Source organism: Scleropages formosus, chromosome 4 (assembly GCF_900964775.1).
Source record: "Scleropages formosus chromosome 4, fSclFor1.1, whole genome shotgun sequence".
Taxonomy (NCBI): Eukaryota; Metazoa; Chordata; class Actinopteri; order Osteoglossiformes; family Osteoglossidae; genus Scleropages; species Scleropages formosus.
In genome coordinates, this window is record NC_041809.1 from 751189 (window position 1) to 768817 (window position 17629).

The 17629-nt window shown below is 44.9% G+C and overlaps 1 protein-coding gene across 2 annotated transcripts; it reads right to left on the reverse strand.

Moving 5' to 3' along the window:
• Positions 1 to 162: 162 nt before the first annotated feature.
• Positions 163 to 16554, reverse strand: xpo1b (exportin 1 (CRM1 homolog, yeast) b). Of its 2 annotated transcripts, none has more exons than XM_018740260.2 (25): positions 16441 to 16554; positions 14247 to 14378; positions 13623 to 13724; positions 11302 to 11374; positions 9002 to 9063; positions 8862 to 8906; positions 8584 to 8765; positions 8392 to 8440; positions 7985 to 8104; positions 7326 to 7454; positions 6291 to 6449; positions 5875 to 6072; positions 5662 to 5800; positions 5388 to 5569; positions 4933 to 5089; positions 4554 to 4717; positions 4330 to 4464; positions 4002 to 4185; positions 3664 to 3770; positions 3096 to 3290; positions 2808 to 2976; positions 2576 to 2710; positions 2306 to 2465; positions 2118 to 2214; positions 163 to 1357 (listed from the first exon to the last, which is right to left on the reverse strand). In XM_018740260.2, exons 1-25 carry the CDS (start codon positions 16522 to 16524, stop codon positions 1211 to 1213), a joined length of 3306 nt encoding a protein of 1101 aa, XP_018595776.1. In that variant the 5' UTR covers positions 16525 to 16554; the 3' UTR covers positions 163 to 1210. The 2 variants fall into 2 exon arrangements, with proteins under 2 accessions (XP_018595776.1, XP_018595778.1); XM_018740262.2 differs by having other exon boundaries at positions 16183 to 16515.
• Between the last annotated feature and the right edge of the window lie 1075 nt (positions 16555 to 17629).

Sequence of the window (17629 nt, forward strand, 5' to 3'; positions counted from 1 at the left end):
GTATTGACCATCACACCCCTCGCTAATATGAAGGACAGACATGTCCATTTTATCATGGGGGGGGGGGGGGAAAAAAAAAAAAAAAAAAACTGGAGACAAAATTATAAAATTCTTTTAACTTTAATCAGATCCAAAAAGTTTCACAACAAATGTAACACTTAGTGAAGGGAGAATTAAAGATCAGGATTTGGATTTAAACATTCCTCTAATTAGACTGTTGGCAAGTTTGTATTCTCTGGATAAAAGCCTTGTTTGTTTGGATTTAATTTCCAAGAAAAAAATTGAAAATGCAAAAATACAAAATTAAATGTAAACCACTTTTTACTCTGCTCTAGTGTTCTTGAAGCACTACAGCATGGTAAACAATGTAATTAGTACAACTGAATCTCAAAAGCCATCAGAATTAACATGAGTTATAAAGATGCAGCCGATAACCTATAAATATTTCAACCACTTTCTCAAACTTCGATTTAATGAAGGCTCACAAATGAGCAACAATCCTCATTGAGGAAAACAAAAACCTGATGTCGGCTAAGCGACAGCGCAGACGCACGCGCGCACACACAAAAAACGTAAAGTAAAAATAACCAACTTTATGTTCCCATGTTTTTAAAGATGCTTTACATTTTGGGATGATATGCACATTGCTGTTGAGCAACAAAATTCGGTGGGTTTTGTCAAGCGCGACCACAAGCCCAACTTCACCCCGACACCACAGACGGAAAAAGCAGCATCGTTCAGACTTCATTCATAATCGCCAAGGTTCACATTCTCCTGCGGTACCACGGGGGGGGCCACAGCCCTTCACTCCACAGCTCCACACCACCAGCGTTCTAGAAGCCGTCCCACAGATGGACTATTAACAAGCACGTTTACAACAGTTCATTTCTCCCACCTTTTATATAGAATATATAAACAAGAAAATAGGCTAGGGGTAGGGAGCAGAGAAATTAAGTTGTCTTTAATCCTTACAACCTCATGCAGCTCTAAATAAAACAGAAAAAGATGACCAAACAAACTCGAACAATGGAAAGATATTACACAAAATTCTCCATATAAAACGCATACTATGTAAAAAGGGCCACTGGGTGACACAGTATCATTTACATATTGGCATTGTTTTGGTCGACAAACACCCAGGTGCCAGACCCGCTGTGGCGGGAGGACCAACACCGCATTCTGATGAATGTTTTGCTGACGGCTGTTTGCCTCAGTCACACATCTCCTCAGGGATTTCGTGGGGGTTGAGGATCCCAGGCACAGACATCTGCAGCTTGTGTTTCTCTTCCTGGGCTTGGCGCAACGAGGCCTCCCGCTCCTCCAAGAACAGGTCTGTGGTGTCTTCACCAGCAAATTCCTGTGGGGAGGGAGGTGGGCATTCAGCACCTCAAGCCATGCCAGGACCCGTGAGCCATTCCAGCACCACGAGCCACAGCGGTTACAACCACATGCCATATGTGCAGAATCTACACACGTTCGCTGCGTATGGAGGAAAGCCCCAGCATATTACAGCATAAGTTCAATGGTAGGAAATGTACCCCATACTGGAAATTCATGCCTTTTCAGCATATTAGCACTGTAAAATACTTTACCTGAGGATGCTGATACCCAAGGTCACCACACTTATGTAAGCACATACACTGAAGATCTTAAAACCACATCTGCACCCTCCACAGAAACACCATCCACATTAGAGCTATCCTGCATCCTAGTTTATTAATTTTTTTGCAGTTTTCCTGCCAAAAATGTTGAAAATATATCAAGCTGTATTTTAATAAGTACATTTGGAAACTTCTAAGCAAGTCATTTTTTGTGTTGCATTGCTTTTACTTCTAGCATCATCATAGACTAGCAAATGCAAACTCCTCTGCAGGTTGAGCTATGCAACTGTTTATTTTCTGTATTGTTGCGAAAACTGCTGCTTCATAAAGCTTCCACACTGTGAAAGGGGCTAAAAGCTACTTAGGACCTCGAAAGATGCGCACACACCCCCAAAAAAATTTGAATGGGGGGGGGGGGCACAATGATATAGGTCAACTTTGTCTTTATGTTATATTTAAACCATAACAGTAAGGGGAAAAAAAAAAAAAAAAAGACAGGCCGGTGTGGTGTTCTACCTTTATCTGTACCAGGAAGTCCCTCAGGTGTTCCTTGAAGGCAGGAATATCTTGATTTAAGCTGAACAATCCTGTTACGAATACCTTCACCTGGGCACTGTGAAGACAAAAGTTCTGTTCTAACACTAGAAAAGAAACAAGGCATCTAAAACATATGGATATAGAACATTTGACAGATGGACACTCACTCTTGCAGGTGTGGGAAGGCTGTTTTTAACAGGTTTGCCACATACTCTTGGATGAACACCTGGTTGTTGACTGGATTTGTGGGATTCAGTGCAACACTGATCTTCCCTTCCTCCACCAGGTTAAACATGTATGCCAGAATTGATGCATGCATCGTGAGCCCTGCAATGGAATCGGGGGGGCATCGTCACTTACCCAGTTACAAGTCACACTGCAGGCAAATCAAACAAGAGTGGTCTAAAAATGGGCTGTAGGGACAGGATTCCCCTCACCAGCTGTATGAGATGTATCTGTCACGACAGAGAAGATATGCTGCAGAATGTCACAGAAGTAGGTCTGGTAGAAGCTCTGTGCAGCAGCCTCTTCCTGGGCCACATTCTGGAGGAGTGTGTAGAGGATCTGGAGACCTGAGGTAAATAGTCATTACAGCATTACACAACCGGCTATTCAAAGTAGAGCGTTTGAAATGCCCTCGCATTACCATACTGATTGAGTCCAGCTCACCTGTGTCAGCCACATTCCTCATGGTGTGTTTGAAGGCCCAGATGATGGAGTCCAGCACCAGCTTGAATTGCGCAGGGGGGATGGCCAAGAACGCTGGGAAACAGTGAGAGTTCACCGCTTGCAATAGGTAGAAGAAATGTGTTCGATGTTCAGGATACTCCTCAAAATCCTGGAGGGGATGTTTAAGATACATGTTTACCAGCGAAAAGGGTCTGCGCATCCAGCACAGGTAACAGATGAAACCAGAAGACAAAGCATAACTAACAATGTACAGTCAATGCAACTCACTTTGTTGATCATATTTAAGGTGCACTCAAACACAGCATCAAAAATCTGTGGGATCTCCCCAGTGATGTGGCCACCCAGTTTGTTGACAATGGTTGCCATGGTGCTGAGGACTTCGGGTTCCCTTGCCGCAGGAACATTCCTCTGGTAATCTATCAGTACGGCATCCAGAAGAGGCGGAACAAAATTCTCGCCCACCTTGAGGCAGGAAAGAGAAGGTCCCCATCAGTAGATCCCAGCCAAGCCCTGACTGGATTGTTATTCTGTTATTTACTTAATGCATCTTTAGCCCATCATCACAAGTACTATTCAATTTTTGGTTCACAAGTAGCTGCACAAAAACCAGAAAAATCAATGTAGTCATCTATAAATTTTCACTAATCCTGTTAAATACTTTCAACAGATAACTAAATATAGCCTGAGAAGAACAGAGAATGAAACCAAGCAATAACAAGAGACTCTGCTACTTGTAGTCAAGAAACCTATTTTAAGCATCGTCGGGTAGAAGGCGGTGGATCTAACAAAATTTGACTTCTAAAAAAGGTACTGCTGTCAAAACAGATAGCCTTACCATCTGTGGATCATTGGAGCGGCTGACCCAGCCTGAAATCAGCTTGAGTGTCTCCCTTTTCACCGTACGCATACTCCTTATCAAAGGCTGCTTTGTCACCATCTCCCCTAAGGAAGAGCACATTTGGAGAAAACTGCTCCATAATCCACACAGATCAAACAAACAATTTCACACACATAATTGGTCATAATCACTATTCATGATGAATACAAGTCACTTCATACTCTGCAAACAGAGTTCCTCGAAGCTGGACTATTTATAGAGGTTGCAATGTCTGTGGGCACGTGATGTCCTGGAACACAGTAACCCTATAGGTTCTGTGGAGCCTCCCAAATTACCATTGGTCTGGATGGCAGCAGAGATGTTCTCGCTGAGGCACTTGTACACGTTGAGCATGTCCAGGTAGATGCGACCAAGCTGGATGACAAAGGGGTGTCCGACCGCCTTGCATGCCCGCACGTTGGTCTTCAGGATGCTCCCCAGCTGCTTCACAGTCTCTGGATCCTTCAGAACATCTACATTCTGTTTGATGTTGGGGGGCCAAATGTTAATTCAACCTAATTAAGGATTTACTCCACTGAAACTTCCAGCTAGGTTTACCACTGATGTCTGAGACCAATGTGAAGAGGAAAACACAATGTTGCAATGGCATACACTGCAACTCACCTTGGTTGCCTGCTGGATGATGCTGTCCCACACCTGGTTGGGCAACAGCATGTACTTCTCGATGAGGTGCTCCTGGACAGCCTGGTCAGTCTGAGCCCCGATCATATAACCCACGGCTTCGTAGAACGTGTGAACCTGGATGCAGGAGACTGCCACCATCAATATATCTGCCTACAGGAACAACTCTCTGCCATCAATAACATCCACCCACAAGAAGGTCTCACCTGCTGGGGCTGAAGATCGCAAATTATGGTATTGATGTTGTTGAGGATCTCATCAATGAAGGGCATCACCTCTCCGACCTGTACCTGGACAAAATGCCTCCTGCACTTCTGGGCAATTTTGATGAAGGTATCACATGCCATATCCTGCACACCATCATGGGTTTCTGGAAGAACCACAACGCAACATATTAAAAGCTTTAAGCCAAGTACACAATGTGTATAAATTCTCACTTCTTCACACAAGTACCTCCATTGGAGATGCGAGTACTAGGTATAGGGTTAAGACACTCACAAGCTGCAATGATCCAGCTGCACTAGCCAAAAGACACTCACAGCTCAACCAAGATAGGTAATGGCAGCGATGTGATCCTCTACTCACCATGCATGAATTCAAAGAGCTTGTTGACCACAGTCTTCAGAAACTTCCAGTGGGCCCGCAGAAAACGTGGGTACTGGCCCACTATGTACATGATATTGGATGCAATGATGGCCTTATTGTCCTTGCCTCGCTTTTGCTCACAGAGCCCCAATAGGTCCTGCACCAGAATATGCAGTTAGCCACCTCCTCCAGCCCCTTCACCAAAAACCCTCACCCAAAGCAACAAATTCATTACTTACCCATCCACCCCCTCACAACACACTTAAAGAGTGTATGAATGCTGATTTACTACTTGCATGCACAGCAAGTATTACTTATGTCATCATTCAGTTTTATATTCCTCCAGTTCTTACGCACTTGCAAGCAAACCAATGGAAGTACGCCTTTGTGGGAGGGTAATTTTTGAAGTGTGAAATTGAGAAGTCAAACAGCTATACCAGCAAGGACTGCCCTACCTTAATGACAGTAACAAGGAACCTCTTCTCATCCTCCTCATGCATGGCCCCGCTGATGGAGCCAATGGCCCAGCATAAGGTGTTAAGGTTCTTCCAGGACCACTCCGTGCCATTCACCTGGTTGTGCAGCTTCTCAGTCATGATGCGCTCTGTGTCAGCGTAGTCCAAGTGTGTGAGGTACACTGCAGGAGAGTGAAAGCCATGTTGCCACAGAGAAAGACTTACATAGCACACTCCTATACATCCCAGTCACACACCACAGGAGAGCACTCACCGAGGGTCTCCCTCATGTTCTTGTACAAGTTGATTGAGTCGGTGTCCTTCATGAACTCCCTAACCACCTCCCCCTGGTCATTTTCCACCACTAACACCTCCTCCGGCTTCGCCATGCGGCTCACCATGAGAAGACGAACCTGCCACATTCCACAGAAACCAGTAAGCTACTGTGGCATCAAAAGGGGAAAGCTTTCCAGGTCAAAGAGCTAACCTTGGACAGCACAGGCAGGTAGAGCTGACGGCGAGGAGGCACATCAAAGTGTTGGCTGCCAGACAGCAGAGGCGATGTGGAGGTGGAAAAAGGGCTTTCCCGATACAGTTCTGCTGCCAGGTGGTTCCAGTACTCCAAGCAGATCTTGAAAATCTCAGTCTCCTCCACCTCTGACACCAGTAGCATGTAATGCAGAGCCTAAGGGTGACGACATGCAAAACAGATGTTTTTGGGCTTGTCTTTCTCTTGAAACCAACTTATGACTGGTAATTTGACTTAGAAAGTACAGCCTTGTTCAAAGATATATTTCCTGATAAATGAACCTGCTGACCTCTAGCCAGGCACTATCATTCAAGTAAAAGACAGGTTTGGCCAGACAATCCTATCTTAGATATGCCACATCTCGCAGAGCTCACCTCCATCAGAGTCTCCCTCAGGTTTAGTCTCTTCTCAATCAGTTGGCCATGCTCTTTCAGAAAGGTGCACAGGAACAGGCTCAGGTTCTGGATAAAGTTCTGCTCGTCATCTTTACCATTGGCATACGCCAGGCGGATGTTGGTATTCAGAGGAAGCATCTGCACAACAAGGGGAGAAAGTCTTTTTACACAACATTGCCAGGGGCACCATTTAGACCCTCACCTTTATTTATTTAGCAGATGCTTTTCTCAAAAGCACCTTCCAATGAGCTCTGTGTAGTGTTATCAGCCCACACACCTTATTCACCAAGGTGACTTATACTGCCAGGATATACTACTTACAATGGGTCACTCATCCATACATCAATGGAACACTCTTGATCACTCACACACACACTATGACTGAACCTGAACAGCATGTCTTTGGACTGTGGGAGGGAACCAGATCACCCAGAGGAAATCCACACAAAGAACACGCAAACTCCACAGACTGAGCAAGGATTGAACCCACAACCTCTTGCACCACCCAGGCGCTGAGAGACAGCAGTGCTACTTGCTGTGCCACCCTCACTTGGTAAGACACACACACACACACACACACATTTTCAGAACCGCTTATCCCATACGGGGTTACGGGGAACCGGAGCCTACCCGGTAACACAGGGCGTAAGGCCGGAGGGGGAGGAGAGACACCCAGGACGGGACGCCAGTCCGTCGCAAGGCACCCCAAGCGGGACTCGAACCCCAGACCCACCAGAGAGCAGGACTGTGGTTCAACCCACTGCGCCACCGCACCCCCCACTTGGTAAGATTCATTCCAAAATCCTGGTTACACTGCTAAAATGGCACTTTTTTATTGGGCATTGCTCCTCTTGAATGCCCATGAGTTGTGAACAAACTGTTCAAAATTTTCTTTTGACAATTTTCCTCCACAAGTTACCTGCATGGCCTCTAGTTGCCTGACTGTTTATACAAATTTCAGATCTGAATTTGCTCAACCCCAGAATAACAAAAAAAAGTCAATGTGTGGTGTACCTGTTTTAGCTGCATCATGGTGAGGGTGAAGAGTGTGACAAACTGCTCCTCATATTGACTCACACTCACACCAGCGATCTCTGTCAAACACTTGAGGGTCACGTTGCGGAACATGGGCACATTAAGAAACTAGAGAGAAAAAGTACAGAAGTTACACAAGGGAGTGGGTTACTGGCACAGCTACTTAACAGCACTGCTCTCATTAACACGCCTTCCAGCCACTAGAAGGGCTCTGTGGGGGGGTAATAGTGATGTTTCAAACTGGCACACTGACTAAATGGGTTAGACAGTCTGTGTTAATACCTTTCCATATCTGTCACAAAACTGCAACTTATCTTGATGTTAACACCTATTTCCACACGTAAGAACTTTGATACTCTTTGTAGAAAGGCAGAATGCATTTCAGCACACATCATTCACATTCCTCCAATACTCCTATAGACATTTCAAAACCATTTTTCTACATTAGCACTCAATGTGCATCCACTTCAAGGGAAAGAAATACATTTATCAAAAGAGACATGTAAAATAGCACATAAATCAGATTGCACACTGCCTAAACAGTCCAGCGATATTCTCATCTGTACTCCGATTTTAATATCACTGGTGCTAGAGTGAGCTGCAACTGTCTCGAACCCAGGTTCAGCAGTGTGTTGTACCTTATAAACCAGTGTGCTGATGAGTTTGGTTTCAAATATGTATCCTAGAGGAATCCAGTTCAGAAAGCGCAATAGTGTTTCCAATGTAGCATGAACCAGGGGGGCATTCTGGGAGTTTTCCTGGAGTGGGGGGGAAAAAAAAAAAAAAAAAAAAAAGAGGAAAAAAGGTTTGAATCCTACCCAGGTGCAGTACCTCTGAGCAAGGTACTTACCCAAAATTGCTCCAGTAAAAATTACCCAGATGTATAAATGGATAAATAATCGTATGTAGCTTAACATTAAGTTGTTTTAATGAAGTGTCAGAGACATAGATGTAACAATATTGTGCTTGCTAAGCAAGGTTAGAAATGTTCCACAGCTTGCGATCTGTACTGTTTGGAAGGATGTGGAGCCAAGTCTCTACTCACCATAACAAACTGGCAAAGCTGGAAGATCTGTGAAAATTCATTGCACATGCTGAACAGAAGAAAGAAATTCAACTTTAGACACTCACATTAGAAGTTTGTGTTCAGTAACTCTTAAACAGAGTGTGCCCTTGCATAATACAGGTGGACACAGTACTAGTCAATCAAGAGGTCAGAAGATCATCCACTCCCTACCTGTCCTTAAGGTGCTTCGCCTTAACTTGTGTCATCTGTCCACTGGAAAAGTCAAAGACCTCCTCGCTGAGCAGCTTGAGGATGACCATGTTGTTCTGACATAGGCTCTCGCTGGTGCGACTAGCCCCCACAATGTCGCTAATGAATGTGGGCCAGTGCTTAGGCCACTCTTGCTTCAGGATCTGAGCATCAGACGACGAGAGATCATTTATGAGCGCTCCACACAAAGCCCATGAGGATATACCCTTGACGTGCCCAACTTCCTAGAGTAAACTCACCTGTACCAGAATCATGTTCAGTTTTCCAATGTACACCTTCTCCTTCTGTAAAAGACAAATAGGCTCAACAACCCACACTGACTGCATCAGAGATCAGTACAACAGAAACTCAACAAATAGGACTTGTGGTACCAACTCACCTCGACATTTGCGGCATCAGATGAAGTCTTGATAATAAGTCCAACAACATATTTTTTAATTCCTGGAAACAAAATAAGATGACAGCTCAATAAGGTGTATACCAAAATCACAGGTACTGAGGTAACCGTACTTAAGGGATGAACAACAATTTCACATCAACTAGAAGGTTTTTTTTTTTTTTTGGCATTTTACCCCTTTTTCCACCAAATGAAGCTACCCAATTTTTAAAACTTCCCCTTGGAAAAGGACACTACATACACACAGTTCCTCTGTGGCATGTACATCATGTGGTGTTTTTCAAACCAGCTCCTTGCTCCCCTGTGTACCCTGCTTTTTGTTCAAAATGACCTTGTACAACAGCACTGTTTAATTTACATTAAACTGCAAGCGTTTAAGACTTGACACTTCAATAATTAGCATGTTAACATCATTCTCACAATAACAGTGAACAAGTTCACATTGCCTTGTACAGTGATAAACATCAGCCTATCATTTGATGTCAGTTATAGCAGTGAATACCGATGCTGTCAGTCTTTGGCTTTGGCTCAGATTTCTGAATATCAGATGAACTGTTGAGGAATAAAAAGATGCACATAAACACCGCTGAGACAAAACAATGAACAAAAACGACAAGCAGCTGCAAAATACACATTGTTCTCCCCAGTCACACAGCGCCCACATCTTTCATCCAGCTGCAGTGTCTACCATCTCCAACTGGCAGGCTTACCAATTGCAGAGCTGCTTGAAGCCAGACGGGCTCTGCAGCGCCCCCTGGTGGCTATGTGGCAATCCTTATTACATTTCAGACCACCGTCTCACTTTTTAATCAAATAGTCATATTTAAAATGTCATCAAGTCATTTTATGCCAACATGTAAATTCCAATTACCTATGATGACAATGCTGAAGTAACAGGTTTTATAATATGTTCTTCACAAAACAAGATTTTACTCCAAAGGCAAACACAGAGCACTTAAATACCCTGAACCATTTCCTTTTACATTTACTCATTTATTTAGCTGATGCTTTTCTCCAAAGTGACTTACAATGGTAACCTACCTACTTGAGCCATGTACCCATTTGTAGAGCTTTTACCTACACAAGGGATTTAAGCCACAAGGCTGCTAACAAATATAACAAAACAGTAGTATTCGGCACAGTAATGTGACATAAGCTTCTCCTCCCCTCTGCCCCCCACACACACACACACACGAGTTTTGATTTAATTTAGACAAAAAAAATATTTTCCCTAATACTGAACTGAAAAACTAACTAATTTGTAGAGAATCATTTCAATTGTTTTTAAATCACACTGCAGCTACTTTCAAATCTGCTTTTCACTGCCATTCCTGGTTTCTCGACCAGCTAATGTGTTTTGGAAAGCAGTTCAACAGAATGCTGTATTTGAGGCAGTCTGGTTTTCTGCATTAGAAGTCAGACCAAGTGTAGAAGGAGCTCTACCAGTAACCTTTACTGCTACAGGAGCAGGTTTGATAAAAACCCTTCTCCAACATCTACGTAAAGAAACACACTGTACGCGGATCAGGTTTCCGGCTTATTTACAAATAAGTTCTAATGAAAACATACACAGTAAGCTGGACAAACAATTAACAACTGCAAGCAATAAAGGCTAAAATAGTTGGTGCACAAGGGCCTCGTACAGAATGTAGATCACCTGACAGCCGCTGACAAAGCATGGACACTGGAACAGGGGTTGGTTAAAGAATTCGGACATTTCAAATTCCGCTCCACGTTACAGGCATAGGCAGAGAAAACACAGCAGATTCATACAGCTCTATCAATGTCTACATTCACCTCCCTAATATGGGATTCACTACTGAAGTCTTCAGAGCTTTTCACTCACAGATATAAATACAAAGCCAACAGCACAATGCCTTCCTTTGTTGACACTGCAGTCAATGCTAAATGCCAAGACAACATGCCATCTTGCCTGGCACTACTACCACTCTGTCGCAGAATTACTACAGCAATGAGTGCCGACCCATTTGGACCGGGTACACAGCACCACCGAACACACAATAGACCAGAGTGCTTTTCCAAGGCACAGAGGGACACCTGGCAACTGCAAGAAAGCAACGATGGCACGAAGGCAAGGGCAAGTCATCCAGACGAAGCCCAATCCATTGCCACAACCCAATAACCAGAAGTTGCTCATTAAATGCAATTAGTATCTCTATGGTGTATTTCGGTCTAGTCTGAGAAAAAGACGACACCTGATTCCAGCACGCCAAGAGGGGAGGTATAAGGAAGCCTCATTTCCAGTTAAGGGGCACACATACCTTCACACTGATTCCGGGGTAGTATCTTCCATCTGGTTTTAATCACCGTTTCCAGAATCTGCAGTGCATAGTACTGTAATGCATGAGGAGAAGGCAACGTTAGCGATCCCTGTGCTACCCAGGATGCTCGCAGCATGACAGCATTGTTTTACATTGACAAAAGGAAGAAAGAGACATTTGCTCTTAATTGTGCCTGCCTGAAATGTTTCAAACGTGTAATGAAATTACTTTAAAAAACAAAAAGACCTATTTCACATTTCATGCATTTAAATGAGTTTTTTCTATTTTCTACAAAGTGTGAAGATTTGGATGCAACCCTGTAGACGTCCTGCTGTTATTCCCAGTATCACACCAGACAGTGAAAGACAGAAGGAGGGTGGGGGAAAGAAAATATCTGTATACTCAATAATGGCTGTATGCAAATCTGACAGCCAAGGGAATATCAAACTTAACAGGAAGAGGGTGTTGGCCTCTAAAAGTTACTGAAAATAACTGGACCCCCCTAAAGAATACAGCTTGTAGTCTTACAGGCACTGTCAGGTCTACATACATGTTCCAAGCACACACTCACTTGTGCACACTCACACACACGCAGCCAGGGGAACAAATAAAAAAAAAAATGAAACCTGTTTTCACCCTGAACTGGTGTGTCTCTCAAGGAACAGCAAGACAAACCACAGGTTTACTTTACAATCTGAAATCCTATTCTGTTTTTCTTTAATATCTTTTAAACCAATTTTTAAAAACCTTTTTAAAATACTCTAACTGCTGGTTATACAATTATCATTATGATCACCTGTATTTCAACTGTAGGGATCATTGATTCCAAAGGGTAAGGGGAGGGACAACAAACCCAACCAAAAACAAAGTGAGAAAGAATGCACTGTAAGGTTAGCGTGTCAAAGCAAAAGAGGTTTGCACTATGTAGTGCAAAGGGAAGAATCATTAAAGGTGAACGCAGCTGGTTGTCCACACACTCTTCCTAGAGGAAGCATACACAGCAGCACTGAGTTTGCTGTCCTAAACCTTGAGACACCTCAGAGCTTCCACCTTTAATTCACACAAGACAAATGAAAACAAGCAATAACAACAAAATTCTGCAATGTCTTCAAAAACCAACACATCCTTCCCACTGCCACATTTTTTAAAAAAAAAAAAAAAAAAGAAAAAAAAAGTTGAAAAAGCAAAAGTGTTAAACAGAGATGAAGACAGATGACAAAGAGAGGGGTGTTCATGATCCCTACAGGGGAAATACCTGCTGCCACGCTTCTACGGGCGAACATGTGAACCCTCCTTCCTCCCAGTGAGACAAATGCAATAGAAACTGATGAACAGAATTCAGTCAAAGGGAATCAAAAGGGTAGACCTTGTGGAGGCCTGCCGCCAAAGCCTAGCTGTGTCAAGGTGCACAGGGAGACACACCCCTTTTCTTCCTATTACAAGCAATCAACATAATGGAACAGTATGATTAATATCAAATATTAACAGCTGGAATTAAAACAAATTAGTAAGAAATGTAAAAAGCCAAAATTTAAGTGCTTTAGATTATGCACGGCTTTTATATATACGTTATCGCTAAATAAATAAACGAATAATTTAGACAAATTTAAGAGGTTTTTACCTTTTCTGTTTTCTGTCTGTTCCTCTAATGACCTCACTTTTGGCAAGTTAGAAATTTGAGTATTTAAATACTGTTGATAAATCAACTCAAAGATTAGTAATGGCTGTCAGTGGGAAGAGCAATTTTACAGGCAAGCAAAAGAAGGCAAAATGATTTACCATTACTTTGAGGAAGTCAAACACTGTCAAACATTGCATACCAACATCTATGGTATTAATGTAACCATACTGATGGGCACCACAATAGACAGCATTTTTTGTGTTCACCCATTAACCGAAGGCATCACACAGCACCTTCGGTAATTAAAAACAGGTGTCACAGTGCCTCAGTTAGGTGAAAGCCAATCTGTTTTTTGTCACGAGCAACAGGTATTTGTGAGGTCATGAAGACAGAAGCACCGAAAAGACAGGTGTTTCCCACAATTAAAGTGCACCAAAATTAAACCTTTTAACCACAAGCACGGGACTGCAGAGAGGAAGTGTAAACAAGGTAACAGAAGATGCCCTGCGTGTCACCACCAAAGGAACAAGCAAACAAAAGAGAAAAGTATTTGTGACAAAGGGAATACAGGGTTCAGGAGACATATCCAAATCACATATTGCCATTTTCCAAGTTTCACTCATAAAACTAAGGTTTGACAGAACTTCCTCAAAGTACAGAAGTCAGATCCCATTTGCAGCACACTCCTGGTGTGGCTTACTTTGGTATTCATGTTCTGCGAGAACTCCAGTATGGTGTCAACTCTCGTCCAGGCATCGGGATGCTCTTTCAAATGGGTCAACACCTCCTGTGCCATTCTTTGCTGTGGTGGATAAATTAAAGGAGATCAGACACCATGACAAGTTAGTAGCGCTTGCTTTGCCCCAAAGAAACACAGCCATTGTAAGTAGAAGTAATTTAAATCAAAATTATTATGAACTAACAGGACAAGAAAAGTGTCAGGAAAGCTTTTTTTTTTTTTTTTTTTTAAAAAAAGGATGAGGCCTTAAATCAAGTGACTCAATGAAAGCCCTCTCCAGCCAGGAGCCTACAGGCAGAAAGCTGCTGACCCTCCAAATGCACCTGTTTTCATACACTAAATGACCCATGCAGTGTAAAAGAAGTCGTTACAGACAAATTCACAGCTGGCCATTGCTGTATGAACTTGAACCATTTAACTCTGGGGTAAAAACTGAGGAAATGTACAAAAGTCTCTATATTTGATAGATTTGAAATCAGTCATACAAAGACCACCTGGATATCCAGCAAGTGTGTGCACAAATTGAGTTGATGTGTATAAGCCCATATGGATTAAATTCACTAATATGGGATGACCAGCACCTACCTGTGGTCCTTCCCCATGGTAGAGACAATTGACGACATTGTCCAACAGGTTAATGTCCAGTTTCTGGCTGAAGTCCAGCAGCTGTCGAGCTGCATGGTCCGCTAACATTGTCATAATTGCTGGCATAGAGATCTGCAGCACACGGGGGAAGGGCATCAAGCAAAGTCATGTGAATTGGACGGCAATTTCCAAACAGCTGACCTTTCCTGTCTATCTCCTACTTCTAGACTGTAATGTCACACACAAGGCTTTATACACTACCACCAATATGCTACTTCAGTGTATCATCCCAACTCCCAGAGAAAAACTCAAGACTACAGAGTAATTAGCTCATTTGGCAGAGTAAAATCAGAGTGAAACTTGAATGGAAAGCAAGGGGCACTACTCCCCGCCATCTCAGTGCTATCAAGATTTAAACGAAAAGAGGTCAAGCCCAGCAGAAGCCCAGGCTGCCCCCGTTTTGCATCGTCACTGCCGTCTTATTCCGGATCCAACAAGCTGGCATTATACAGCATATAAGAACACCTAATTTCAAGATTAAGGGGAGTTACATAACCATGAGACCACGTGTGTAGTGATCTTGCAGGATTTTCCCACGTCACACTTTACTTGGGACAGCACAGCTGCACCTTGGTTTTAATAATGAACACAATCCAACTCGTAACTGACCAGCAGGCATAAGAGGCGGCCAAGATCCTGCGAAACATGCTGTTCGGCACCTCTATATCGCGCTTACTTACTTACCTACCTACACTTTAGCCTATAGCATGCTGCAATGGCACAGAACCCTGAGGTTACCAAAGGGTCACACCAGCACTATGGCAGACCCTGTCTTAGTGAGCTGTGAGCATCCTCTCCACAAGTATCTAACATGGACTCATCCAGCTCGCTGGCATTAATCAATCCGGTAAGCTTTCTGGAGGGGCGGCAGGGGGGAGAGCGCACACGTTCATCCTCGTTCATCCTCCCTTTAAAGCGGAGGCCCAAGGTGCGGCGCACTCGCATCCATGTCACATGTACTAGAGTACACACACAAAGCAAAAGAGGCAGGCCGCACCAGAATAGAATCCCACACATTCACATTCAACCTATGATGGGCACCACAGCACAGGAGGCTATTCAGTGGCCGGCATCCAGTCCTCATCATCCGCTGCGGGTATTTCAGGCATCTAGTGACTAGACTAGTCTGTCCTTGAAGCCCCTTGTTACCACGGGCACGTGAAGGGCCGCGTGCACCCGCACCGCCAGGCTTGACCGCGAGAACGTGGCGTGGCGCGGCCACGGAGCAGCCGCGCATAAGCGTTAGTTAACCAGGAGCACTTCGTTACGCGTGTTGGTCACCTGGCAGCTGCGGCCAACGCTGACCAGCGGCACCCGAGCCAAGGACGGTCTCAGCGGCGCGCGCGCGCGCTGAACATGTGAACGTGCACGTCGGGGGACCCGCGGCGTGTCGCGGACAGGGCCCCTCCCCACAAAGCGGGCTTCCAGGCCGTTCCACCGCGCGTAAACATAACGGTCCCCCACGCGCTGCCTCCCCGTGCCACACCTCGTTTCCCCCCCCAAAAGTAGTCGGGGAACGCTTTTCCTTTCGTCTATATATTCTCCTAAAAAAACATACACAAACACGCGTGCGCGCGCGCTCGATCGATCACGCCACACGGAGGACGCGTGACTTCATCCTCTCTCTAGACTCTAGCATCGCTCGAGACGTCCGCCGCACGCGCGCGGTCCCGAAACTCAATAGGGAACGAGCGGTGAGCCGCGCGCGCAAGCGGGGTTACTTACCTACGTTAACCACCTTCACCCTGCCTGCTTCTCTCGACTCCAGCAACTTATAATTAAGTACAACACACGGTCACAATTCGCCTACAGTTCTACAGTGAACGCTACCAAATAAAATGTTTTGTTTTTGACCGATAACACAACCAGTAATTACCTGCCAAAAAAATCCAACCCTCTGAGTCTGAATGAAAGAAGTGGCTTTTGCCAGGCTACAGACTGTGGGTTCTGTGGCGCTGCTGCTGCTGCTAGCAGGACTGTGGCTAATGCTAGCTCTCCTCCACCTGAATGAGCGCTGCTCGCTACTTCAGCACCACTCTGCTGTGGCTTCTCCGGCAATAATCACGGCACGCTAAGCAAGCTGTTCATCCGGTTCATTTTACGAAAATAAATAATCCTTTGGTTCACAATTTACTTCTGTACTGGAATACTTTATGCAGCGGGGCGGTTTGAGAGACTGCAAGCCTGCGCCTCTTCTTCTCTCAAGCAACAAACTCATAACCGGTTGAAACCGGTTCAGACTGGGAGATTCCATCTCGGTTTAGTTTTCAGCCGATGGCGCCGCGGAAAGTTTGGACCGACGTCACGCCCATCCTGTACTGTGATTGGTGTAATTCCGATTCGCCAACGCCCTGCTTCCTTCTTACTGGACTGCTTGGTTGTCAATCTATTTCAATTCTCACAGGCGCCCACGCCACTGCTCCGCCCTTGACGGAAAAAGGAGGCGGAACGGAGGCGGGATGAAGCGCTACCACCTTCCATAATGATTGGCCCAGGGCACTGTCAATTTTCCATTGCCAAAATCCGCGTGTTCGTTACAATGAATCCGCATGTTGCCAAAGTGTGGCGTCCATTGGCTTAAAATACGTGATGGACGTGCTGTCAATAAGCTTTCGCGATGCAAAATCTGAGGCGCAAAGGAAAACGCGAGTTAATGTGAGCAAACCGATCAGCCACCGAATAATCATTATTCGGTGGCTGATTATTATAATGTGCATCGCTGACTGCGCAACTAACGTTCTCGTGCCACGGAATGTGTTAAAAAAAGGTTGTGCTGCTGCTGGGGAGGAGTCCGTTCGTCGGCGCGCGGCGCTCGTAAATCTGGTAATTTTCCACTCTCCGCGAAGGGGCGTGGCTGCGTAGTGGCGAGGCACGACAGGCGCGTGGGGACACAAAGGAAACGTGAAATTTCACCGAGCGAGAGGACGGGTGCGAGGAAACCAGCAAAGCGGGAAAAACGGTCCCGGTGCGGTGTGTTTAAATCACGAACGCGACGCAGAGGGACGCCGACATGTGGGACACAGCGGCGTGCGCCACTTCCGCGGGTCACGTGATGCCACGAGCGATTCGATGGAAAAGTACTGGAGCGCGAGACGCGCAGTGGACCCCCCCCCCCCCTGCACCGAGGGGACTGGGCATCACCCCTCCTCCCCCCCCCCGCCCCAGTCGCTTGACTTCGACCTACAAATGTGCATTTGGGATGTTTCTCTGCAGAAAAAGCGCCGCTGCTTTTCATTCATGTGTTTTGTTTGAAAGCAGCCCATGCGATGCTGTCGGCCGATAAACCTGCTGCGTACAGTAATTTGTGGCGCATCGCAGCATTT